Here is a 27,633-nt window from a genome sequence, read left to right on the forward strand (position 1 = left end):
ATCCTTAGACAGGACACCCAATTGTCCAAAAGAGGTGTGCAAACAGCCTGCTTCGACAACTGGTTGTCTCATCAGCCACTGATTGTGATGACTTTTCCATGTCACTTCTAGTGTTACATTCAGTGCCTGCTGTCTCTCTGTTAATAGTATGTCCCGCAATTGTTCGGGAAAATAATAGCTCTACAGTTTAAGGTCAACTGCCACTGGTGTAAATTTTGTCTGTGTATAGTATATCCCTCAGTTGTGGCCTAAATAGGCTAGTCGGAAATGACTAGGGGATACATATTACCGTGATGTGGAAATGAAGACTCAAAGGAGGGAGTAGGAAAGAACACAGCGAGCACTAATATGTACCCCCTAGACTTCAACCAACTTTCCTAGCAACATATTCTACTCAGAAGTTACTGCCTGGGTCATCTATGTCCCATTGCAGTGTAAAATAAATAAATAATAAATTTTGGGGTATTATGTGCCAAAAGTAAGATCTAATTGTGAGGGATGTTGAGGTGCGGGGCTCCAGATTAGTGTTGACCACCTGAGATTTATTAAAATGTGCCCAAATATAAGTACGCGAACGTTTCTGCATATCGCCCCCATAGGAATGCGGCCACTGCGGCTAGGATTGAACCCGCGACTTTGAGCTTAGCAGTGCAACACTATAGCCGCTAAGCTACTCTAGTAGGTGTTTCTTGCAGTGTATTTGTCCCTCTAGTGTTCGTGTGTCCTTTACCAAGCACAAACTAGGCCGAGATCTAAAGTTCTTCCGAAGCACAAAAAGTTTTGCACAAGTGTCACTACTTTGTCACCCGTCAACTTCCTGTGTGGCAGCTTACTGTCACTAATGTGAAGCTTTCTAGCCACTAGGATAAAACTTTCCATGCTAGCAGCCCTTGGTATGCAACAAAGTCAGCAACAAACTAGTATTGTAAGAACTGAGCAGCTATAACTAGGCAACTATACAAGCATTCAACATGTTTCACTGATGCTAGTCTGAGCACTCTCTATCTTACCCTTTGGGTCACTGTGTGTCAGGAGCTGAATGTTGTTCGCCTTGGCAAATTCCTGCATCTCCTGGGGGATGACGCAGCACGAGTCGAGGTTCACCTGGTTCACGCTCGGCTTCACCTACGGATGATAACACACAAGTTTATCCGCCTGCTTGTACGAAGCTTTGTATTTCGCAAAACTTTAAAACTAGTTTTTGCAGAAAGAATTTACACAAGTGCACTAGAACAATTTCTTAAAGCAACTGCATACATTTGAAAGCTGATCTCCTTTTAAAGATTTGCCAACACCTTGCCATACATTAGCTGCTAGCTGTGATGCAAAGCAACAATAAGTTAGCACTGAGAAAACAGTGTGTCATGAAGATAGCAGGCTTTGCTGCACTAGATGTCATAAGTGGTCTGCGCTAAAACGGAAAAGAACAACACAAAGGCAAGATATGACAGACAGCAAACATCGTTTAAGTTAAGAAATTTGGCTTGTTCGTGCTTTTTTTGTTTGTGCAGCAGCTGATACAACTATTTAGAGTCACAGAAAAATTAATTTCTCTTTTAATGCCAAAAAGTCACTAGCTGGTGCATCAAGCCCTAGACCTTACTGCTGGTTCATTGCAAAATGTACTGGCATGAATATTTTCAGTGCCAAAGCCTAGGTCTTGACATTTAATTATGTTGGATACCTAGCCACACAGTTAGGTATACAAGCACACAAAGAAGCAGATTTTCTGACTACTACCGCAAAGGACTTGTGGATCACAGACATCATAGTATCATATTGCGATTGCACAGCACATCTGACGCAAAAAACCTGAAAACAACGTCAGGCTGAATGAGGCAAATAAATGATAAACAAATAATTACGAACTCCAATTAGTGAAAACTATGTTAAGGGACGGGAGAAATTGCCACCACAGAAAATATTTCTATGAGGTTATTCTCTCCAACCTCAGAGTTAGATGACACCATACTGGCCCACAGTTTCCTCCTACCTGTACCGTAGTCCTCATGCCTAACCTTTTGTTAACCATTAACAAGTGTACAATATTTTTTTTACTAGCTACACTTCGCAGAAAGCTTTACTTTTATTAAAAGATGTTGTACACACAATGATGGGGCCTGCTGAGGCCTGTTTCTAAATAATATCTTGCAAAATGTGGCAATGTAAGTAATCAGTAGCATAGGTGACCTGCCTGTGACAACGCTTATATAGTACAAAGCAATTTTCGAGAAATAGCCAGCGTTTTAAAAGTGACCACTGGTTCCTTTCTGTACAAAGGCTTTTGATAGGTGATGTTCAAAATGCACCTGTGCAGACATGCAAACCCAGGTGGTGAACTGGATCCAGGTGTTTCAATGCAGACTTTCTTGCAGCTCAACAAGAATGAAATAATTGAAAAAATATGTATAATCCAGTTGCAAATGCATGACACAGTTATACTGTGATTTTAGTATGCAAGTTCTGTCTAAACCCTAAAATTTTGTGCGATCTTATAGCTTTAATTTCGCACATTTTTAGTGTTTTTTCCTAGAGTACATGGCACGGCTCTTTCATTTTTTTTTTCATTTTTGTCAACGGCATTTCAATTTCGATGTTCTAAGCTCAGATTTATTTATATTTCTCTTTTCAAGTTAAATGTGGCATCATCGTGTTTTTTTTTGTGCCTGCATGTATGTGTGTGTGTGTGAAACATTTAAACCAATTTCGTCTGTCCAGAACACCCTGGTATTCACAGCTACCTGTAGTTGTCACTCACAAGAGTAGATGTTGCACAAGGACCAGCTGAGCTTATGGCGCCTACATAAAATTAAAACACCATGCAAATTAGTTTAGTTTTACGACTGGGTGTTTCGCACTCAGGGCTCCTCTTGTGGCACACCACTTTCATGCCCATGGTAAAAAAGTCATCGCCAGTTTGACTCGAAAGTAATGGTTCCCAAGAAATATAGGATGGCCAACGTCCGAACCAGAAATCCATGGTACACCAAGTCTGTAAGAATGCCTTAACTCCATCTTAAAAAAACAAAGGGTTCACAGGAAGGTGGAAACTTGAAGTGACCAACCGTAGGCAAATGTGGAAAGCCTAAGCCAAGAGCCAATGGTTCGATAAGTGGGCTTGTCTTCATCAGGGCCCCAACATTGCAAAGACTTGCTCCAAGCTGATGGTTTTCTTGGAATTGTTGAAGCTTCAATCACTTTAATGTATGTCAAGTTGAAAATATGGACATGCAGTGCTGCTTCTGAACAAATAACCAATACCCTGAATCCTTTCCATTAGCAGAATAAATTATTTGCAGAGATGGATGAGGTGGCTGACTGCAGAAGAGAGAGCTAAAAATCCACGCTGATACTTATCATTCATTTCACTCCTACAATGTGCACAAGATATTGATTCATCACCCTTTCACACATTTTCCCCATGCAGCTCGTCAAAGTGAGTAGTTGATAACTATGCCAATTATAAGGTATCCTTTCTGGGCTTTATAAAGATTAATAAAATTAATCTCCATGAGGTAACACCTTATTAAATATTACAGAAGTGTATCTACAGTCAAAAGAGTCATAATACTGGATTCACACGGACAAGAAAGACGACAGGACGTGCTCTTCTGAAATAAAATCAGTTGATAGTATAGCACATGTCCCATCGTCTTTCTTGTTCGTGTGAATCCAGCACTATGGCCTTATTTAATGCAGCAAAGCAACTAGCCCAAAAATCTTCCCTCCTCTGTATCAACAGGGCTGTGCTGTAGAATTTTCAGCACTTCATAACTGAAGCTATCTGGTCTTGCAGCCTTACTTTCTATGCTGGATATCAACGACTGAATAGTAAGACATATTTATGAGCATCTCTGTAACTCAGGATAATAATTATTTCCTGACCTTCCATCTCACATTTCTGATTTGGAACATCTGTTAGTAATTCTATGAACTCAATACATCTAGAAAATGAGTGGCGAAAATATTTGCCTGAAGTTCAATGCCTCCATCAAGATCAAAGCAGCAAGGTCAAATATGTTCAATGATTACTGTTGATTTTGTACATTTTATCCCAAAAAGCTTTTGATTGGAGACCTCGCATAAGAGTAGCACGATTTATTTTTTGTTTTTTGTCTTATCCTCCTCACCACAGCATGTAGATTCCTGAATTTGAAGAATTTATTACTATTAGGTAGCATCGAAATATTCCCCAAGCTCGGCTTCGTTCCCACCACTCTGCCAGGCAGTATATTTGTTTCACGAAGGCTTCAGTCTATGAGGAAGCCGTCCACAAGAGTACAGTATTGTTTTCTCAACAGCATCTCTAATTTGTCTTGCTAGTATAAGTAGAACAGGCCATGTTTATAGGCATTTCTTCAATTTGCCAGGGCTGTATCTGTGGTAACGCCTTAAACGTAATCCAATTGCCAAGTTCGAGTTTCCCATAGGGTAATGTTTTAGGGAGTGCAGGTAAGTCCTGAGTGGCAGTACAGAAGATATGGTAGTTGTTTCTACCTAAATTACTTCTGCAGGTCTTCTAAGCCTGCTACGAATAATGAGCTGATGAAACATAAATCAATGCATGACTCTGAACCAGTGGCAGCCCCAGAGATTGCTTTTGGCGAGGAGGGGGGGGGGCAAAAGCAAGCAAAGTGGGGGAAAGCAAAACTCTTTCAGACAAAAAAAAAAGGACAATACCATTTTGTCTACAACCTGATGCATTTGCACAAGCAGCAGCGTTTTTAAACCCAAAATAAACAACATAACCTATTGTGACCCCAATCATACTTATTCCTTAATTACTAAATAATACTTCCTGCATTGCGCAAACACTTCTACATTTAAAATACACTAGCCAAGCTTTGCATAAGAACTTTGATAGTAACCCTGATAGTTTCCCTCACTTTCAGTAACTTGCTCCATGACTTGGCATCGTTCTTTGCTCAAATGACATTTGGATTGAACTCAAGATTATGGTTTTGTGGTTAGTCAATATACTTTTTGTGGTCCTCATCACACAACACCCATCATTATTTGATGACACTCGGGAACTGATGAGGCAGACAGTAACAGAAAAGAGAGAGAATATCGGATGTCATTGTTACGCTTGATTGCCTCCATAGTTCATAGTGGAATAAAGGCTAGCAGCTCCAATAGATTTGAAAGCATTGTCTTCCGACACCTACTCCTGGCTGATGTTAACGCTCTTCTGAAGACAGCAGAGATGTTTTGTTAGAATGGGCTATTTAGCTGCAAGTGACCCGTCTTACGACGGGGTAAGTGGGCCACAGGAGGCTAGCCCCCTTCCTCCCTCCCACATCTAGCATCGAGGGACCGGGCAGTTATGAGAGACACTGCTTAGCAAAACTGAAGTTTATGTACATGATGGAAATCAGAAACAAGAAGAAACGGGTAGCGACGATGGCTTGGTGGGAAACAACATTGCCCCTACTTATTCACCTAGCAGAGTTCTGTCACGCGCACTGTCGTGTTTGATGCTGTACGGCTGGTTAATCACGATCTGCAATGTGGGAGAGGTGTGCCTCCAGTGGGACCGCAAAATTATGCTGCTACATGAAGGGCACCTTCTTGCCTTGGAACGCATGGGTGACTGAAGCACTTAGCATAGTGGTGATCAATACCCTCCTGTCACCACAGTTGTCATCTATGCATTATCCTTAGGCAAGTCATAACACTTATGAAGCATGAGACCCCAATCCGTGCCAACCAACACCAACTTCACCCAGGTGGGGGCAATGCGGGAGGAGCCTTTGCTAAGTGTAAACCCTACCCACTGGTCTCTATCATCGGGTTCACCAATTGTTCTGTCTACCCGAACAGTGGCTGTTTTTGCCCCATTTGTCCGCATAGCGATGGTAACATGACATAAGCAAAAATTTTTAGGAGTAAGGGGGGACAATCACCTCATCGCCTGGGTCGGCCAGGCTGGGTCGTTCTGTAGCACATAAGGTTACGCACAAACACACACACACACACACAGCAAAAAAAAAAAAAAAAAAGGAGAGAGAGACTGCTGGGGTTTTGTGCAGAAGCACTTCATTTTGATGGTGTTTACTCTGTTTGCACTGTTAAACGCAAACAAATTTACAGAAATAATATACGGGCAGAAAGCGAACGAGCAGACTTTCTCTCTCTGCCTGTCCCTTATTTCCTTAACTCTCTTTGCACCGTGAACACCATTGAAATGCCAGGGTCCTTACAGGAAACGTGAACACAATGTTAAAATCGATGGCACCCACATGCGTTTCAGGAGACACGGAAGCAACAAGTGTTCCCTGCACAAACGTACTGTGTGTATGAAGTGCGAAGTCTATGCACATTAATATGCACTCGGTGTTGTGGTAAGTGCTGCCTAGAGGAAGCAGGGTACGTTTGCATGAATGTGTGCACAGACAAGCCATAGGTCAACACGATACCGATTTCGTGACTTTGTGACAACGCTGACACAACAAGCTTATCTTTAACAGATTAGCAATTGTGGAATTGGAGAAATTTTAAAGTCATGGAGGCACCATAGGAAATTCCATAACCGCTGTCATAGCCTTTAGAATGCTTCAGTGTATGCTTCAAATCACCAGTTAGGAAGTTTCGATCCAAATTCAGAAATGTCACTTTTGAGAGTGTTAGTTGTACGCGGTCGTGTATTCAGCACCACCAATTTTGGTGCGACAGCTATGGCTCAGTGCAGAGGCACTCGGGAGGATGCACAAGGTCAGTGAAGAAGTTTCACAGGAACTAAGAAAGCTGCACACTGCAGCCCCTTTGCAGCAGACTGCTTCACTGGAACTTGGGGTTACGATACTACAAGGTAGCACAAGTATGCTAGGGTTTCTGAGCAGGCATCTTCCTTTACATGCAGGAATGACAATCAATCTTCGACGCCTTTTTCAAGAGTGCACCAGGGAAGCTCAAGAAAAGCGCCAGGTGCTGATTGTTTCACATGCAGGTGTGTTCTCATCTACCTTCATTTATAATTTGATTCAATTGTGAATACTTCCGAGAAAAAAAGTGCTACCTGAAACAACTGTGTTTTATACCATTCTCTTAGTCTAATGTGATCTGAATGCTTTCAGCGTAAGTTAACCCTCTCAGTGTAGGATTTCTTTCAGCAGTGACGCACCTCCAGTGTCATTTTTTTCTTTTGACATAAGACGAACACAATGGTTTATTTTTGGTTGTGCAGAAATGAAAACATGACACGGATAACGGCAAATGCTATCTTGGTGTGGTCCTCACATTCCTATCTGAAAAAAGGAATGTCAAAAGGAAGGTGCGGAGACACAAGCATGGAAACGTACCGGTATGTCAGTTGCGTTGAAAGAGTTAATAGCAATGAGTATATTACTTTTTTAATGCTCATCCGTGAATGGTAGCATGCACAAAGTAGCGTCTGATGTAATTTTTATCAAAGGGTTTTGAACTTTCTCCTATGCCTTGTTCCAATGCATAAATCCTATACCGTGTGTTTCCAACACAAACTGAGCAGCCAAATTCAGATGCATTCTCTCCGATAGTTAAAAGGGACACTAAAGGCAAATACTAAGCCAACGTAGACTGTTTAAATACCTTTCCAGAAACCTCGAAATGCTTGTTTTGCACCAAGAAAAGACTTAGATAATTGCATCTGAAGGGTCCGAATACCTCCTTTGAAATTCAAATCTCCCGTCACCCATCCGGGGGAGTGGTGACGTTGCATATGCCATCACCCTCTGCTGCTGTCGGTAAGTAAAATGGTGCCTGACAGACGGCGATACTGAGCCAAGACAGGGTGGTGGATTCACTGCTACATCTGTTGCTTGGTCAAGTGGCGTAGACCTTTCAGGCATACCGCGACATCACATGGAAGGTGAATTCTTTGCTACATGCAGTTCGTGCGAGTGTCATGAGCCAGCAAAACTAGCGCAGCACTACGTAATAATGAAACTACTGAAACGCGAAAGCGTGGGCGGCGCAGAGTCGAGCGAAAACGAAACCCTTCGACTGCCCGCATCATTGTCAGGGTTATTTCAATGAGTACTTTTTTCTAAAAGTGAAATAGAACTGGACAAGTAGCGTTTTATTTCATCTTATAATACAATACAAGGATGCTTTTTGCAACAAATGGTTGACTACTAGTGACAGAATTTAACTGAGGAGTGCTATCGTCATCGGGCAAGTGCTTGAATGCCCCAGGGAAGTCTCTAACCATGTCCTGCATTTACCTCAATTTCTCTATTATTAAAGCTTTGTTCACGATAATATTGACACCTTAGAGATTCTCGAGCATTAGTCTATCACTTTAGCTTGACTTAATATTTGCCTTTAGTGTTTAATGCAGCTGAACCTTGTTATGATGAAGGTGCATCTGACATTAAATGCCTTCACTATAGGCATATATTGTTACATGCTTATATCGGCGAAAAACTTCAGATTTAGTTATATCTGATAATTATATCTGATAAATCCTTATACAATGAAACCCCACTCATTTGAACTCTAAGCGAACCAAAACATTATCTGAATAAAATGGTATTCCAACAAAAAAGGTGCCCCTTTGAATATCATGGTATAATGCACGGTACGGTGCACAATACAGCTGCTGAATAATAATTCAGATTTAGAGGGGAGAGTCTAAATGGTCCAAACAAATGAATTCCAAAATGTCAAATTTGCCAGAAAATCAGTCTTTCTTCCATAAGTGAGCAGAAAGGCTGGTCAATGCGTTGCTGCATGTATACATGCTTATGTATGTCAGTATTTTGACCATTGTCATGGCTGTCGCTAAAGACAGACGAAAAGACGGCCTCTAAACGCACCACGTATCCATCCCCTGAAACTTGAACACAGGTTGACTGCATTCCGATAGCCATATGATTGGGGTTTCTTTTGCAACAGTCACGGTACAGCAGTTTTCTCACTTAACCATCCTCTTTAGCAGAGACATTAAGGGTGGAGTTGGCACTGTCTGGATCTCCTTGATTGTAACCGACAAAAACTCGTAATTGCAGTCAAAGAAGTCACCCAGGACCTTGTTACAATTTCACACATAAAGGAATAAATCTGGACGCACAGAACTTGCATGACAAACTGTAAATGTAGTCCCTTACAACTTAGCACCTTAGCTTGGCTTGTTCCATGGTTTGGGGCTATGTTGGCTGCAACATATCAAAATATTGCTTTTTGTGTCCAACTCGGTCAACTTCGTAGCCGACTTGCATGTGGTCATGCAGGCAGAATGAAACCAGGTCCAAATTCCTGAGTGACATGCTGCAAGTTGGCTGTAATTTCTGCGAAGCTGTCTGAATTATCGGTGGGTGAGTGTACTGTATCACTGAGGGCTAGTGCCTGACTATGCATTTCTGGAAGCACAGTCTCGGAAATTACAGATCACTAGCGAGTGCAGCTAATTCGAGCTGGGCAAGCCAGTGCAAAGGATAATTGCACTGGCTTGCCCTTATATGGCACCACAGCATTTAGCACTGGTCATTCGTTGGAGATGAGGAATGCCTTAACCATTTGAGGGTCGATTTTTTTATTGCAGATTCCAATTGTTCTTACGGACTTATTTTGAAAAAAATTTACCGTAATTTTTTTAGGGTGACCGTAAAGTGAGAAAAAAATATTTTGCGTTGTTATATATGTACTCTTCATTCATGAATAACAACAATAAAAAGGAAATAAACTTATAAGAATTAAAAATTTGATGCATTGTTTTACACATAGTTCAAGGCTTTGAAAATGCGCACACGAGTATATTTCGCAAGACTCAAATGTTCCTGCTCTTACACTAATATGTACATCCATAGCGTAATCGAACTGCGTAGGTGCGTGCACTCAAGAAAACTGTGTGATTGTGTGCCGATCAAAAAAGCAAAACGTCTGACGAACTTTCGCTAATCTTCATCTTATCGCCAACCAGAGGCAATTAGTTTTTGCGAGTGTAAAAAAAAAAAAATAAAATATAAGCAACAGAAATGCATGCACGGCAGCATCATTCCTATGCACACCCCAGTGAGCACTAAACGAGCGAGAAACAAGTGGTCGCGCTTTGAGCGATTAGTAATGAGATAGTGATCAGTTTTGCAAGTGCAAGAAGCCGAAACCGCGCACGGAGCAAAACCCAAACCGCCGCCTGCCCGCATGCGCGCCAATGTGCGAGTGGTAGTATATAGACGCGCGGGAGCAAACTAGCCTTAAAACAAACCATGCAACAAAAACTGAGAGAAGGAGGCATGCAAAAAAAATTCCCTGTATTCCGACATAGTGGGAGCACATGACAGAAAAAAAGTTAGGAAATTGGCGTGCTTTTTAGATGTACAGACGGTGCCATGAATTTACAGCATCGACCATTTTTGGACTTGTTCGCGGCGCCGTATATTTACGTCACTGATCCTCAAAGGGTTAACAGCTCAATTCCTAACTGCATCATTATTTTGCTTATGCGCTGAAGCACAGCAGGTGATGAAATCAATGTGTGGTGTTTATTGGCGCAAGGGCCAGGTAATGGAAAGAGTGCCATGCCCACGTTAATGAGTTCACAGTGTAGTTACGAGTTCTATGAAGTTGATGTGACGTTGCTGTAAAGGGGCCTTCAATATAGTCACTATCTAGTGCGTAAAATCCATGTGTAATAAGATTATGGCACTGAGAAATGACATGTACTATGAGCATTAAGATGCATTGCGAAAGAACGATACGATATACAAAATATGTCAAGATGCTAAAATTGGCTAGAGCACTACTGCCTCGTTAGAGCCATTGAAACACAGGGGCCTAGAGGCGTGTGCTACACAAAACAATTACCACAGCAGCATCCTCTGGAAAGAGGATGCGCTATGAATTTAATGTACTTGTAACATGTAGGATAACATCATTAAAAAGGACCGTGGACTGCTTTGGCGTTAAAGAGCAGTTCTTGACCAAGAAACATAGCTGGGTGAAGAAGGACACAGTAGCAATACGTAAGAGGAAATGTTTCTTTCAGCTTCGGCCTCCCAACACTCCAGAAGGACATGAAGGACGGTCAGCCTCTCACCACATCTACCGCAGGTTGAAGGTTCATTTCCAGTAAGTAGAAAATTACGAGTGCCAAATGTGTTTCTTATTGTGAGATGACAGAATACGTAGGACATCTGTTCGCCGTGATTTTGTTGCGGAGGGCCGAAAATCTAACTGTGGCTTTATCACATGCAGCTTATTTGTTCCTGCATCCCACATGCATTGCCAGTGGTTTCGCAGTTTCTTTCGTAAAAAAGGCTTCAGATCTGTGACAGGGACAGCAGTGGTAGGATTAACAGCATGCAATGCAATTGACGTGGCCATCTCGTCCGCCAGAACATTACCCTTGATGCCCCTATGGCCAGGCACCCAGCATATAATGATATGCCAATTAACCCTTTGAGGGTCGATTTTTTTGCCATATGCGACCACCCAGGGTCAATTTTTTTTATTGCAGATTCCAATTTTTCTTAAGGACTTATTTCGAAAAAATTTACTGTAATTTTTCTAGGGTGACTGTAAAGTGAGAAAAAAATATTTTGCGTTGTTATATATGTACTCTCCATTCATGAACAACAACAACAAAAAAGGAAATAAAGTTATAAGAATTAAAAGTTTGATGCATTGTTATACACATCGTTCAAGGCTTTGAAGATGCGCACACGAGAATATTTCACAAATGTTCCTGCTCTTACACTAATATGTACATCCATAGCGTAATCGAACTACGTAGGTGCACTCACTTAAAACTGTGTGGTTGTATGCTCGTCAAAAAAGCAAAATGCGTGAAAAACTTCCACTAATCTTCCTCTTATTTCCAACCAGAGGAAATTTGTTTTCGCATATCTCAAAAAAAAAAAAAAGAAAGAAAGAAAGCAACGAAAAGCATGCACGGCGGCATCCTTCCTATGCGCATCCCTGTGAGCACTAAACGAGCGAGAAACAAGCGGTCGCCTTTTAAGCGATTAGTAACGAGATAGCCATCAGTTTTGCAAGCGCAAGAAGCCGAAACCGCCCGCAGAACAAAACTCGAACCGCCGCCCGCCCGCACGCCAATGCGCGAGCGGTAGTATATAGACACACGGGAGCAAACTAGCTCTAAAACAAACCATGCAACGAAAACTGAGAGAGGGAGGCGAACGAAAAAAATTCCCTGTATTCCCGCATAGTGTCAGCACATGAAAGAAAAAGTTAGGAAACTGGCACACTTTTTAAACATACAGACGGCGCCGTAAAGATACAGCATCGACCATTCTGAACTTATTCCCGGCGCCATATATTTATGTCACTGACCTTGAAAGGGTTAAATAGATATGTTTTACACAGGTAGGAACAGAGTTCAGTAAGTACTGAATTTTTGTACTTACAGAGTGACATCAAGGCCTTCATGATGCTTAGGGAGTTTGTATATATAACTGCTTTTTGGAGTTTTGCTATCCTTATATGCTTCACAGCCGACAATAGTGCATAGGCCTCGGCCATAAAGATACTTGTTTCCGGATGCAGTACATCGGATTTCGAGAAGGATGGACCGATGGCTGCAAAGAACACCCCGGCATGTGACTTGGAAGCGTCTGTGCAGAACTCTGTGCACAAGTGCTTGCACTGGAGTTCTAGGAAATGCATTAGGATTTCGACCTCTGGAGCATGCTTTGTAACTTCTAGAAAGGATATGCCACATTCTACCACCTGCCACTCCCAAGGAGGTAACAGCTTCGTTGGATGCATTAGGCAATGCTCGAGGAGTGGGACATGCATTTCATTACTAAGCTCCCTCACACGCAGCGAGAAAGGCTGTCTTACAAAGGGACGATTACAGAAAAGTGTAGCATGTCATATCGTTAACGGCATTAAAACATGGGTGTTCATGATTAGAGTCTATTTTAAGAAAATATGTGAGGCTGATGTATGTTTTCAGTAGATGGAGTGACCATTCATTTGATTCTGCTAATAAGCTTTCAATAGGGCAAGTCCTAACAGCACCAGTAGCTAAGCGGACACCTTGATGGTGGACAGGATCTAGCACTTTTAGCATGCTCTGGGCGGCAGAGTTATATATGAGTTATATAGCCCAATTGTGATCGTATTAGGCTCCTACAAAGATTAATCTAACACTTCCTGTCGCTACCCATGTTGTGTGGGATAGAATTTTCAGTAAGTTCATTGTTTTTAGACATTTTCTTTAACATATTTAATGTGTGGGATGAAAGTAAGCCTGGAGTGAAGTATAATACCCAGAAATTTATGCTCTTTGTTGACAGGTATTTGTTGTCCCCACAGTTCTACACAAGGATCTGGGACAAGGCCTCCCTTTCTGGTAAAAAGAATACAAGTGCTTTTGTAGGGGTTGATTTTAAATCAGTTTTTGTCTGCCCACTTGGACACCTCATTCAAGCAATGCTGTACCTGTCTCTCACACACTGCAAGGTTACAGGACTTGAAGCCTATTTGAATGTCGTCCACGTAGATGGAATAAAAAATGGCCCGTGGTAATGAAGCACAAAGTGTAATTTTAACGCTAAAGAGCGTGCAGCTGAGTACACCTCCCTGGGGTATACCAGCTTCCTGTGCAAATGGACGTGAGAATACATTCCCGATTTTTACGCGGAAGGTACAATTAGACGAATAGCTTTCTATTAGGTTTAGCATGTTGCCACAGATGCCCTTTCCGGACAAGTCTCTCAAGATCCCGTAGTGCCATGTTGTGTCGTACGCCTTCTCCATATCGAGGAATGTGGATAAGAAAAACTGTTTGTGTACAAATATGTCACAGATATTTCCTTCAATGCGCGGAAGATGATCGGCTGTGGACCGCCCTTCTCTGAAGCCATACCGATAGGGATCAAGCATTTTGTTCAGTTCAAGGAAATGGATGAGTCGCGGATTAATCATTTTTTCAAATAGCTTACAAAGGCAACTTGCAAGAGCTATCGCGCTTTAACTTGCCTTGTTTCAAAACAGGGATCCCAATGGCTTCTTTCCATGTGGATGGAAGGTATCCGGCAGCCCAAATAGTGTTGAAAAGTGCAAGTAGTGTAACTTGTGTGTCAGTGTGTAAGTTTTTGATCATGTCATACATGACTCTGTCAGGTCCCAGTGCAGAGCTATTGCATGCGATCAAGGAAGCTCTCAACTCTGCAATACTGAAAGGCTGGTTATACAGTTCGTTCTGTCTGCATTTACATATGACTGGCTTACGTTCTTCTATTTGTTTGTATTTAAGGAAGGATTGAGAACAATGGATTGAGCTCGACACAGGCTCAAAGTGCTCCCCAAGAGAGTCTGCCTGGTCTTGCAAGGTACTGCCTTGTTCGTTCCCCAGAGGCAATTTGTTGCCCTTTTAGCTTTCTTAAGCCATTCCACACCTTTGCCTACTGCGTGCATGAATTAATACCCAAGAGGAACCTCACCCAGCTTTCTCTTTGCCTGACATCATGTCTGCCTTCCCTATGATTTAAATTTTTTAAATTGAATTAGATTTTCAGCATTTGGCGATCTGTGCAACACGCCCCATGCCTTATACTGCCTCCCTTTCGAGCCTCTCTACAAACTTCTTTCCACCACGGAACACGTCTTGTAAGTGAATCACCATTCGTTTGCGGGATAAGCTTTTCGGCTACATCAATAATTAAAGTGGTGAAATGTATAACATCATCATCCATATTAAAAATTGTTTATAAAATCTTGTGGTAGATAAGTTGATTCCTTAAAATGCACCCAGTCCACCGACGCTAATTTCTATTGAGTAATATGGGGAGGGTATTCATGCAGAGTAATCAGATTTAAAGTTGCAGCAAAGTCGTCACTTCCATAAACTTTATTGATGACGCTTCATTCCGAGTGAGGCAGAAGAGAACAAGAGCCCATTGCTAGATCTATTGATGAATAACTGTTGTGTTGGACGCTGTAATAGGTCGGCTCCATCTTATTAAACAAGCAGGCACTAGAGGTCAGAAGAAAATTTTAAATGAATCGACCTCTTGCATCACTTCGCGAGTCTCCCCACATTGTGTTACGGGCATTAAAATCACCCACGAGTATGTGAGGGTCCGGAAGCTGATCAATGAGTTTATAGAAATCGCTTTTTCTGAGATGATAGTTAGGGGGCATGTATACAGAACACACAGCGACCAGTCTATTAAAAAGGATTGCCCAAAATGACACCGCGTCTGAAGGGGCGTCTGAAGGGCGACGTGTTGACAAGCCACAGACTTGTCGGCAACTATTGCTACAGGGCCAGAGGCGTTGGCCTCGTAGCGGTCTTTTCGGAAGATGGTGCAGTTGCGAAGAAAGTTAGTGTTTGTAGGTTTAAGATATGCCTCTTGAACACACAGCAACTTTGGATTATGTTTGTGTAGGAATTCTCTAATATTGTCAAGGTTATGAAGAAGTCCTCTAACATTCCATTGTAGTATTTGTGTCTCCATTATGATAAATGTGTTTTGTGTTCTGTGTTAAAGAGACGAAGGTTAGTGCTCACAGGCCGTTTCCAGGCGCCATGACGCGAGGTTTGTCCTTTTTGGAGCGATCGCGAGTCTCGCTGCTCCTTAAGCGCTGGTGGTGCCGTCTGGCTGGTTGTTGTGTCCATTACCTCTTGCGAGGCGCTGGACATGCGCTCTTACGAGTCCTGCATTCGACGAGAAGGCCTCGTCTCGGCAGACGAGACCTTTGAGGCCACCAGCCCGGAGGTGGATGGTCCCTTCGGCTGGGGCGGCGGAGCAGCGCTAGCTGCCGCTACCGGGGGAGGGGGGGGGGATGGCATTACTGCCACCTCTCTGCGTGTGGGTCGGACAGCCACCGGGGGCCGTTGTGGCACTGCCCCCAGATGCGCCACATCGGCAAAGCTGTTCTTTGGCAGGTAGGATACCCACCTGCATGCTTCTTTGAATGAAATATTCTCTTTTACCTTTATCGTCACAATCTCTTTTTTTCCAGGATGGGCACGACCGTGAGTATGCGGCATGCTCCCTCCCCATCACAGTTTACACAGTGGAGAGAGTTCTCGCAAGATTCAGAGCTGTGTTCATGGGCACTGCATTTCGCACAAGTTTGGCAGCATCGACAGTTCTGTGAACAGTGTCCAAAACGCTGGCATTTAAAACATCGGAGGGGATTTTGCAGGTATGGCCTTATGCGAAGCTTGATGTACCCGGTCTCGATGGACTTGGGAAGAACACTTGAGCCGAAGGCGAGTATCAGGTGCTCAGTCTCAATTACTTTGCCGTCCCGCCTCATTTTAATTCTTCCAACATTGATCACATTCTGCTCACTGAAGCACTCCAGGAGTTCCACTTCAGCCAAGAGATCATCTGAGACTACGCCACAGGTGGTATTCGTAGTACGGTGTGGGGTTACTGTTACTTGGGTCTCCCCAAATAACACTAGTTTCAGCAATTTCTCTTATTGCTTCTGATTGCGGAGCTCCAGGAGGAGATCACCGCTTGCCATTCTCGACGCCTTATAACCTGGACCAAGAACTTCAGTCAAAGACTTTGAAACAAGGTACGGTGAAATTGTTCGAACTGGTTTATCTGGTTTCTTCAGAATGAATAACATATCACCGACGGAAAGATTCTTTTTGCTGACCAAAAAACTGGAATACTTGATCGGTGCACCCTCTTTTCTGAGGGCAATCAGGGAGTGGGGGGAAGGAACTAGCCATAGAGGAATGCGTAGTTTTCAGCAATAACGCCAGCCACTGACCGTGGAGCCCTACAAGAGGACACTACAAGGACTGAAAAAACAGGTCTTGCAAACGCCAGCTGTACGCTATCACTATAACCAAATATGAAATAACCTAGGTTGGCTATTCACACAAGGTTAACCCTTGCAGCCTGGAAAAATGGGAAGTAAAGGGAAGCCAGGAGAAGACAGGAAAGATAAAGATGAGAAGTGACAGAAAGACGAAGGTTGGAGAGAGAGAGAGAGAGAGAGAGAGAGAGAGAGAGAGAGAGAGAGAGAGAGAGAGAGAGAGAGAGAGAGAGAGAGAGAGGCAGGAAAAGGCAACTACCAATTTCCCCCGGGTGGGTCAGTCTGGAGGTGCCGTATACATGAAGCAGAGGCCAAGGAGGTGTGTTGCCTCCACCAGCGGCCTGAAAGGTCCGAACACCCAGCATCGGCTCAACCCCCAGGATCCCCATTTCCCAGGACACGGCTAAGCCGCGCATGGATACACACATGAGGGTCCAACCCTCGTGTGCTCAGGTACGTGGTGTCGCAACATACCAAATGCCTGCTCATGTAGATGCCCCTGTGGGACACAGCAGGCGATGACAGCATGCTAAATGTTGATGGCGTGGCACTTCACCCTGGTTTCGTGGAGAAGGTGATGGATGCACTGTGACACGTATCACACAAGGCTAAAAGGCTCCATTTCACCAGTGGGCATGGTTACAGTGGCTATAGATGGACCAGAATTTGGCCTATGGCTTGGGTTTGTCCGAAAGTCAGTCTGTGGGAGCAAGAAATTTTGTTAGAAATAACTATTAAGCAATACACTAGGAGTTTAAGTTTGCAGGAGTTTTTCCCTATTCAAATACATATGACTCTGTTGCGAGCAACCGTTCAATTCGAATTAAGAGATCTTTAATTACGGCAACTTCCCTGTATTTGTGTTCATTACATCTGCAACACATTTTTCATTTATAGTGCTCAAGCAGCTCTTGCTTGGCGAACAGCTGATGCACTGGCTTATCAGTAAAGTGTTTAAGGGGGCCCTGAAACACTTTCCTAACTAATCATAGAATGGCATCACTATTAACAAGATTCTACTGTACCAGCCCATTGCCTCTAAGATTTTTCAGTGTTTCGCAGGCAACCACAGGCAGTAGCTAACCTCAGAGGTCATGTCAAGGAGTCTCATGATCCGAGTCATGCGTCACTTCTGATGAGTAGTAATGCCATGCTTTTTTTTAGTTTCGGTGTCAAAACACCTACTTTTGCGAGTCTTTTGTGACGCATCCACTCGTTTTTCAAACGTAAGATTTTGCATTGAGGTTGTTCTGTATCTACACTATCTCAATCTAGGCTTTTTATGAGGCCCAAAATTCCATTGCAGTTGGCCTTTAAAGGGGCCCTGAAATACCTTACGAATGAAGTAAGAAATCCTAGCCGATCTGTTGTAGAGGCTGCTGTGAACATGTGAGCTAAATATTACTGTACTGTATGCAGCAGGGAATTATAATTTCATGTCAAAAACAGCGAAAAATTCATTGCTCTTGCTTCCGCAATGCTGCCATGTAGCATCATCGAAAGCAGCGGGACCAACCAACTCTATTGACTGATTTTGTGATCACGAGGGCATTCTCAGCAATACAAAATTCCTAATTTTGAGTTAAGAAAATGAGAAATATATATGTCTGCAACCTCAAAAAGACAAAGATAATTTCATCTTTGCACTGCGCATAGCTGCATCAGCTGTGCATGGCCTACAAGGCAGCAGCAGTGTTCTGTGTAGCATAGTCTACCGTAGCCACCATGGGGTACCACTACGAGCCCTTTTGCCACTGCGACACTCAACTTTGGCCAGGGCTACCCCGTCTTGGCTTATCTGCTGTGTAGCTTCCAGCACGCTAGCAGAGATGAAATGAGAGGGAAAGCTGGGTATTGGTGTGATAACTTCACTTATAGTTGAAGGATTCAAAAAATTTTTTCGGCATGAGATTTGGAGATGGTGTCCTTTCATTTAAAATCCAAGGGGACCGGAAATTTATTCGTATAAAACAGAGTTTTAGTCATGACTCCAAATATATATAGCATTCGATCAATTGTGCGGTACAGTGCGCAAAACCAACACCATCACTAGGCTCACATTGAAGAAGTAATTAAGCTTCCTCCACCAGTGCACAACGACATGTAGAGGAAGAAGCCTAGGTTCTGCACAAAGCACAAGAGCGATAAAATTGCACCTCGTGCGCCATTTGCTGTAGGTGCGAGGGAAAACGTGTGAGGGTGAGCAGAGAAGGATGGGGCTTTATGCGCACGATCCTCCCGTGCACCCACTGTTAGAGATGACGTGGTTGAGCGTGCGCCGCTCTGCTTGCTCCAGTTCGGTCTCAGCTTCCCGTGTGTCCTTCCTCGTAATTTTCATGGCACACGACAATATGGTAGCTAGCGACGCATCGAACCTGAGCCATGGGCTAAGGTTTGTCCAAAAAGTAGTCCATCGAAGCAAGAAATTGTTGTTCAAAATAACAATTACACCATTTTCGGAGTTAGAATTCATGGGAGTTTTTCTCTATTCAAATATAAAGCACTTTGCCAGGACCAACAAAGCAATTACAATTATCAGTCAATACGAGTTATCAGGATTTCCCTGCACTTACGTCACAGCCACTAACCACCAGGTGCACATTTCATCTGCTTAGGTGCTGTTAAAGGCTACTAAGAGAACTACAGAACTACAAGAGAACTACTACTACTACTACTACTACTACTACAACTACTACTACAACTACTACTACTACAACTACTACAACTACTACTACTACTACAACTACTACTACAAGAGAACTACTAAGAGAACTACATAATTACTAGCACTGCAGCTTTGCCAAAATTACTTCAGAAATATATACTACTCACTTATAGGTCAAGGTCAAATGACGTTGCAGTTGGACTTTAAGAATGTAAAAGGTTGTGCAACTTTGTTTGCATTCAGTCACAGGGCCTGGCAACTTTCACGATGGAATTCTCATGTAAAGAGCCTCACTGTAGAGTGCTGCCATGTATGTCGCCTTGTCTCGTTACCAATAGAGCCGAGAAGGCCTTCGAGGTCTCCATTCTTGCAAAACTACATAACCTGACGAAAAAAGCTGGACAGGACAGGGACAGACAGAATGCACATCCTGTCCACATACTTTCAGTAGTCCACATACTTTCAGTAGTCTCTGTAGTTTCATGCATCCAATTTCACAGTATTTACACACACCAACTTGCCTGCTGTCAATCATTACTTTCATGGTACCATGTCCAGCTGGCTATTAACAGGGTCTAATCAGAAGTCATTACTTGATTGATGGACTAAATTTTCTCCTTTCTGGCTACAAGGGTATGCTGAATTTAGCTCATCCTCTTCACACTGTTTATATAATCTTGCTAAAAAAAAAAAAAGAATGGACTCTTGGGTTCAGTCTTCATGAATTGACCAAGAGAAATAGGGCTGCTTTACATGAAAAAATTTTGTGCTAGACTTTCAACTGCATTTCCTTTCTTTTTGTCACTGTCATGGAACCACTGTCATTATGCTAACAGAACGTAATTAATAAACGTCATAGCTCAAAAGCCCCACAAACAAATGATGCCACCGGTCCTTGCATGCAGCATTTCTTTTATCTTGCCAACATAGAGCTACTGATGAGGCCATGTACCCAAATGTGCACACCACCGAGTGCATCAGCAAATAAGACACATTCAGGAACAGGTGGAATAATTAAATGGAGAAAAAGATGGTCATCCCCATGACAGTACCTTGGAGCTAAAAAGAGAAGCCATATGGGTTTCTCAGGAAGAAAGCTTCATAGTTGAAGAAAAATTCACCCTGACCAATCGATAGAACTTGGTACCAATGTCTTTTTGTAGCAGTCAGCTAACCTAGAGGCTAGCAGTGCAAGGTTGAATTAATTCGAAGAAAGCACCGGAACACATATTGAGCAAATCAGTTCTTCAGAAATCCACAAGCTGGAAGAGGAGTCTTACAGCCTCCTCCTCTGGTAAATTAAGGTCAAGTTTACTGAAACAATGAATGTTCCCCCATTTCTTGAATGACCGTCACTCCTTAATCACCAGAGAAATCCTAAAGTACACCAATGTGCAATACTATCAAGCTCAAAATAGCAGGTAATAGAGCATAACAGTAGAAGATGCTCCTCTGCAGAGCACACTCGGTGCTGGAAGCAATCACGGAGGAAATTCATGACTGAGTGCGTTTACCTCTTCCTGTGCCGTGCCCATTGAGCATCGTCAGCCTGCTAACGATTGTTTGAAACACTGGTTTCGAGACTTTCAGCGCCGCTCATGGACACACTGTGCTATCAGACGTGAAGAACTATGCTTTTGTTTTTTAAGCAGTTCACTTTTTTCCCCCCAGGCAATGATTTTGAATGCGCTCCAAAGTTTTCACAATCGTTAAAGTAGAAAGCAAAAATGGCCGCCTGCTACCGATGGTATCAAATGCTGCTTTCCAGACCTTTTGCACCGCTCACAGGCACTCTGTGCCATAGTATGTGAAGGAGGAAAGCTATATTTTTGTTTTCTAAGCAGTTCACTTTTCTGCCAATAGGCATTAATTTTTGAACGCATTACGAAGCTTGGCGATCGTCAAAGCAGAAAGCAAAAATGGCAGCCTCCGAGAGTGGCGTGCACTTCGAAAGATCACATATCTCACGATTCTGCTGCGTTTGCAGCTGATTTTATCGATGGATCGAGCAGCAGTAATTCAGGATGCTGCCTTTCGTCAGACTTTGACTCTGAGAGCGACAATGACGCAAGCCAGCCCGGAACATCGGCAGCCGCAGCCCAGCACACCAAAATAGTAGTGCTAGCACTTAAATTTTTCTAGTGGAATACCTGTTCAATTAAATTTTTATTTATTTTGGCGATAGTGCCTATTAGATGGCAATACCTTTTGTATATCTCATACATTTTGTAAAATATTTTTCTTAGTAGATAGAACTGTGTTTTTACAAACTTTGTTCAATTTTATCCTACAATCTTCATTCTGGCAATTTATACCTTTTTTGTGACATACATCTCGTTAGTAAAACTTCTATGCATTAAAAGAGCATTCATTCTGCTTTTTGTTTATGTATTACATAAAATATTGAGTGCAGCAGCTCCTTCAGAAAAAAAAAATCTGGCATAACCAACAAAAAACACCCATTTCCCCACGGTAGGGAAAGAGTTAAGTGGCATGGAACGCCAATGGGAAGTGACCCATTTCTGCTCACGAGACCCTCAAAACTTTTGTCTTTTACAGGTTCCCTCCTGCTTGAAAGATCCAGTGGAGGTAACAAATATGAAGCGAAGAAGCTTGCTTTTAGTAGAGACCTAACATGGTGACACTCAGTTATACACTCTGCAAATATGGGCATCCGAAAAGTGGAGATCCTTCACAAGTTCTATGAAATTCTTTTCCACTTTGGCTGGCGAAACTGATATTTAGGCGCCTTCCATTTGGCTTCTATGAACAACTTCAGAGCTGCTGGTAGACAAATTACACAAAATGAATCCATAACCTTAAAAAAGAAATTACAATTTTTTCTCAAGTTGAAGGATACAGCCCCCTTAACGCATGTAAAATATACACATGGAGTTAGCAAAACAAAATAGTCATCACACAGGCAGTTCTGTGTGGCAAGAGAGCATGACATTCTGCCACTATGCACGGCAAAAAAAAAGAAAAGAAAACAGCTGCTATTCACTGCCTGGCATTTTCGATGTGGTGGCGTCCGCTGACCAATACTGTCTGTTCTAAATGATACAAAATACTTTCTTATTCACCTCAGCCCATGAGTGAAGATCCCGCAGCTGCGCTGTGTCCAGGTCACAAACACCGACTGAGAGTGCCAGGCCCTGGTGGTAGAGCTGCTCAGCGGCAGCCCACAGGGGGCGCACTTGTTCTGTGCTAGACTTCGCACTTGGTGGGAAGGCCACAATCAGAGAGTCCAGCTCAGACACACCAAGCTCCTCCAGCACTGAAAAATTGGGCATGACACCACAACATTATGGTAAGCTAGCTATACAGAAATAGTCACAAGATGGTGCAAGATAAACGGAGCATATCCAAAAATAGATAAAGGTTAACAAGTGGACAAAGTGATGTTTAAATCAGCCTTAGTGAGCACATAGGTTCAAGAGACAAGTGCCAGTACAACACAATGATTCCTTTTGAACCAACTTTATTCCATTCTTTAATTTGCAACTCCAGACCGGCCCATTCTGGTGGTGGCACAGGCAATGTACCCATTGAGCCAATGACAAAGCACAAAAAGGACAAGAATTGAAATAGATTCACTACATTATTTCAGCCCAGGAGTTCCTATGTAATTATCCTAGAAGTTCAGGACAACAACATAAAGGTCATCCTGCTGTACTAATGATACTGCATTTTGACCAGCTTAGCAGCAATATCAAGAACAGTAAAGAGGCAGGTGATGTCCCGATAAATCATTGTCATTCAAGTATGTGATAATTTTGAAGGCAAGGTCTTAGGCTTCAGACTGGCAGTGGCGGCAGCATTGGAGACACACGGCTTACACTTGTGTATCGTATTCAGTCCTTACAGATGCCCACACTCAAGCTGACAACGATTCTGCGGTGACCAAACTGTGTGACTGTGCACATCTTCCCCTTGCACGTCGTGGTCTACGATCGACAGCTGCCGTGACGCCCATTACGAGCAGCTCCGGATAAAAGGGGACGCTGGCACCTTGAGGTGCCACTGACAGCTGCGGCAGCATTGGAGACACACGGCTTACACTTGTGTATCGTATTCGGTCCTTACAGGTTAGAAATTGCATCACTATCTACTTTTTATGATTTATGTAAATATTGCTGTTGCCGCTGCCATATCTTGGCTTGTTGTTCTTGTTTACGTCGCCCGATTCTCTTATTCCAAGCATGACACCTCATCCTGAAATGTTACAAATGTTGAAAGAAATGAAGCAGGGAATTTGTGACATGTGCGCTTCTCTGGAATGAGAATTTAGAAAACAGAGAAGTAAAAGCTAGAATGGAACTGATTAACCAATGTTTCGAAGAAATGAAAGTTAGCATGACAGCCATTCAAAAGGAAAATGCAGATATTAAGGTTCAGAATGCTTGCCTTCTGTCTGTGTGTGCACTCCTTAAAGAGCAGGCGCAAGCGAATGAACTAATAATGGTACAGCTGGAACAGTACTCAAGAAACAAAAACCTAGAAATCAAAGGTATTCCAGTTTTGCAGTATGAAAGTCTCCTGAAAATTTTGCAAAACATTGGCGATGCTGTTGGTGAATCAATTGTACAGGGCGATGTTGAAGAATGCCGCAGGATTCCAACGCAAGGCTCATTGCAGTAAAACATTCTTGTACAGTTTTACAGCAGATCGAAACGCGATGTAGTTTTAGAAAAGGCTAGAAAGAAAAGATTTGCAATGGCTGATATTGGTTTTGCAGTCTGCCCCAGTACAGATGAACGAGCATTTATGTTTCGAATTAAAGAAGCTGCTGGGCATGACAATTGTGAAAAAGAAAGAGAAAAATTTGCGTTTTGCATGCACAAGGGACGGCAAAGTTTTCGAAAGGAAAACTGAGTCTTCCCGAGCAATGCGTATAGCTTGCATCTCGGATCTTGATAAGATCGACTAGGAAAAGGATGTTTTCTTTCGACGACGTCACACCTACAAACACCTCCTCTCCTACTTTTCTCTCGCCTTGCGAAGTAGGTAACTTATATGCAAAAAAACAAGAATTCATTATCTTTCAACCACATTAACGTACAATCAGCCAGAAATAAGGAAGACCAAGTTGTTGCGCTTACTGCCTCGTTTGGTTTCACCCCGGATGTGCTGATGATAAGTGAAACCTGGTATAAAAATGAAATAGATGCGCTTAGTTTGCCCGGTTATAAATAATTCTTCATAAATCGACGCTCTCGAAGAGCAGGAGGCGTTATGTTGATGGTAAAAAACAAGCTGTGTTGCCAACTGATTGAGTCATTTTCCTTTGTTACTCTTTATTATGAAGTGCTTTCAATTAAATGCAATGATAATGTATATTGTGTTGTATACAGACCTACAGGTACTATCGTGAGCAATATGAGCAGGAACACGCGAGCGCGTGGGAAATAGCCTCGAAACCGACGTGGGGCGATGCGTTGCGGCCGCTGTAGGAAACAAAGTGGAAAGGGCGCCGCGGTTCCGCCAACTGTCGGCACTCCTGCCTCACTAGCGTTACTGCATAATGGCAGCTGATTGCGTGTCACCGGGCGCTAGCGATAAGGCGGTTATGTCATGCAGAGCGTGGACCGTGCTGTCTGTAGTTGAGCGCAAAATATCTCTAGCTCTCTTTTTATCATACTTGCGGAACGTATCGCAATGATACCGGCGTGATACTGTGGTGCCTGTAATAGCGCTCGCACGCAGGAAAAAGCAGGGTTGTTTTGTTATGCGTGTTTTTCTATGTCTCGGTTATTGTGAACAAAGAAAAGTTGTACGCAGCAGTGAATTTAAAGGTTTTATTAGACGATTGCTTAATGGTAACAAAATTTTCATCCACACAAAAAGTATCCCAATACATCAGTGTTACAGCTTGACCTTTCCTTGCAGGCTTCATGCGTTAATAACGGGTCATGGCTCCGCCTGCTTGAATGACGGCCTCCATTCTTTTTGGCAGAGACACGTAGAGAGCCTCGATGAAGGCTTTGTCATCTTGAAGATGTTTCCACTCGCGCTTTATGGCTTCCCACAGTTCATCACTGGTCATCGAGTCCAAGGAGAGTCTTGAAAGGTTAGCTTTCATACGTGCCCAAACATGTTCTATGATGTTCATGTCTGCACCCTTCGCACACCACTCCAAGCTCCTTACCCCTAGTTCGCCTAAAAGACGTGCCACGACCTTTGCTGTGTGAACGGGAGACAAGTCCTGTTGGAATAGATAATACCCATCCGGGTGTGGACCATTCAGAGCATAGGGGATCATCTCGTGCTCCAGCAATGTGCAATATGCAGAACTCGTAAATCTCCCAGGGATTCTTACAATGGGACTTAGGCCATCCCGCGAAATAGCCACCCACACGTTTACTGACGTGCGTCCACTTGCGGCCACCTGCTTGACGTTCTGCGGAGAGAAGCGCGTATTCTCCATGCGCCACACTCTTCTCTGCTGGTCCCAGCGGCTTGAGAACGTAGATTCATCAGAGAAGATGACATATTTCCAATCCTCGACCTTCCAGCTGCGGTGATCGACAGCGAACTTTAGGCGAGCAGTCTTGTTGGCAACTGTGAGAAGGGGCTTCTGAGCAGCGATACGACTACGGAGGGCGGCTTCCCTTAGCCTTCGCCGCACCGTGCTGTCGCTTACATGTTCCAGGGCAAGAGTACTGCGCACCTCCTTCGCATTTAGAAATGGCTTCTCGTTGACTGCAGCAACAATTTGCAGGTCTTGATCCGCCGACGTGGCGCGAGGTCGCCTCTCGTGCGGCGCATCCTTAATGCGTCCTTCATCTCGGTACGCCTGCACTATCCTGTTGACTGTGTTCAACCGGCAGCCCGTCAAGGCAGCAATGTTTCGCTGCGAGTAAGCTTTCTTCCACAACTCAACGACTTCTTCCCGCTTATTCAACGGCACTCGAGACATCGCAGGACGCTGAAACGCACTTCTAACCGCGGGCAGTCGTGGTCTCCCTTATAAGCATTTGCCACGAAAAAGAAATTAAAGATGCGCGTCGGCCGTGACGTAGCGTTTTTACTTCTTTTCTTGTTCATCAAAGATTCGAACGTTTCCATGAAAGGTGCGACTGGCCTTACGATAGACCTTTTAAGAAGTCGGCCAGAAAATATTCCCTGTCGCATGCTTGCAAATATCTAAGAGTCGGGTCTGACCGCTCCACATATGCACACTCAGACAAAGAAAAAAGGAACAAAAAAGGTTAACAGCGGTATTTTGCGCTGAACTACAGACAGCGCGGTCCACGCTCTGCATGCCATAACCGCCTTATCATCGCTAGCGCCCGGTGACACGCAATCCGGTGCCGTTACGCAGCAACGCTAGTGAGGCGGGAGTGCCGACAGTTGGCGGAACCGCGGCGCCCTTTCCACTTTGTTTCCTACAGCGGCCGCAACGCATCGCCCCACGTCGGTTTCGAGGCTATTTCCCACGCGCTCGTGTGTTCCTGCTCATATTGCTCACGATAGTACAAACATACCAAGCTTTCTGTCCTTTATAGACGAGTACCTGAGCTGGATTAACGATAATGGTTTCAAGCTCATTATGGCAGGTGATATAAACATTGACTTGTTGAAGACTTGTAAACAGCGTGACGAATTGTATAGGACACTTGAATCTAATGGCTTTGCAAATGTAGTGAACTCTCCCATACATATTTCCACTGACTCAAGTATGCTAATAGACGTCTTCATAATAAACATTGAAGATACAGATCTCTCATTCGGTGTTGTAGGAACTCGCATCAGCGATCACCTCCCAATTTTTATGTTTTTTAAGCATAACACATCTATTGGAACCATGAACGAAATTCCTTTGAATGTACGGGTTATTAATGCACATAGTTTAAACAATTTTCGCAATGAAATATTGCTCATTGACTGATCACCTCTACTGCTTATTAATGACCCTGGGACAGCTTATGTATATTTTCACGAAAAGTTTAAATCTGCTTACGAGAAATGTTTCAGGTACAACGTCTTGAAACCTGTGCATAAATGTAGGAAGCCATGGGTTATGAAACAGTGCTTAAAATAAATACGCACAAAAAATTGTTTATTTCATTACTTTATTTCAACGCGGTCTGAAAAAACTTTGCGTCAACTTAGAGTTCAAAGGAATAAAGTAAACAGTCTTCTGCGTCGCGAGAAAAGGATGCACTTACAAAATTTATTTAATGTTGACGTTATGAAAAAGAAAGATATTGTTTGGAAGCGTATTAACACAGTTC

At 43.2% G+C, this 27,633-nt stretch overlaps 1 protein-coding gene across 2 annotated transcripts in view; it reads right to left on the reverse strand.

Moving 5' to 3' along the window:
* Window positions 1-27,633, reverse strand: part of Gclm (Glutamate-cysteine ligase modifier subunit) — an 87,412-nt gene that overhangs the window by 24,094 nt on the left and 35,685 nt on the right. For both annotated transcript variants that reach the window (XM_075686636.1, XM_075686628.1), the window contains exons 5-6: window positions 22,480-22,673; window positions 1,011-1,125 (exon numbers count right to left, since the gene is read on the reverse strand). In XM_075686636.1, the coding sequence (XP_075542751.1) occupies window positions 1,011-1,125; window positions 22,480-22,673 (309 nt within the window). The remainder of the gene's footprint in view (window positions 1-1,010; window positions 1,126-22,479; window positions 22,674-27,633) is intronic.

Source organism: Dermacentor variabilis, chromosome 1 (assembly GCF_050947875.1).
Source record: "Dermacentor variabilis isolate Ectoservices chromosome 1, ASM5094787v1, whole genome shotgun sequence".
In the NCBI taxonomy this organism is placed as follows: Eukaryota; Metazoa; Arthropoda; class Arachnida; order Ixodida; family Ixodidae; genus Dermacentor; species Dermacentor variabilis.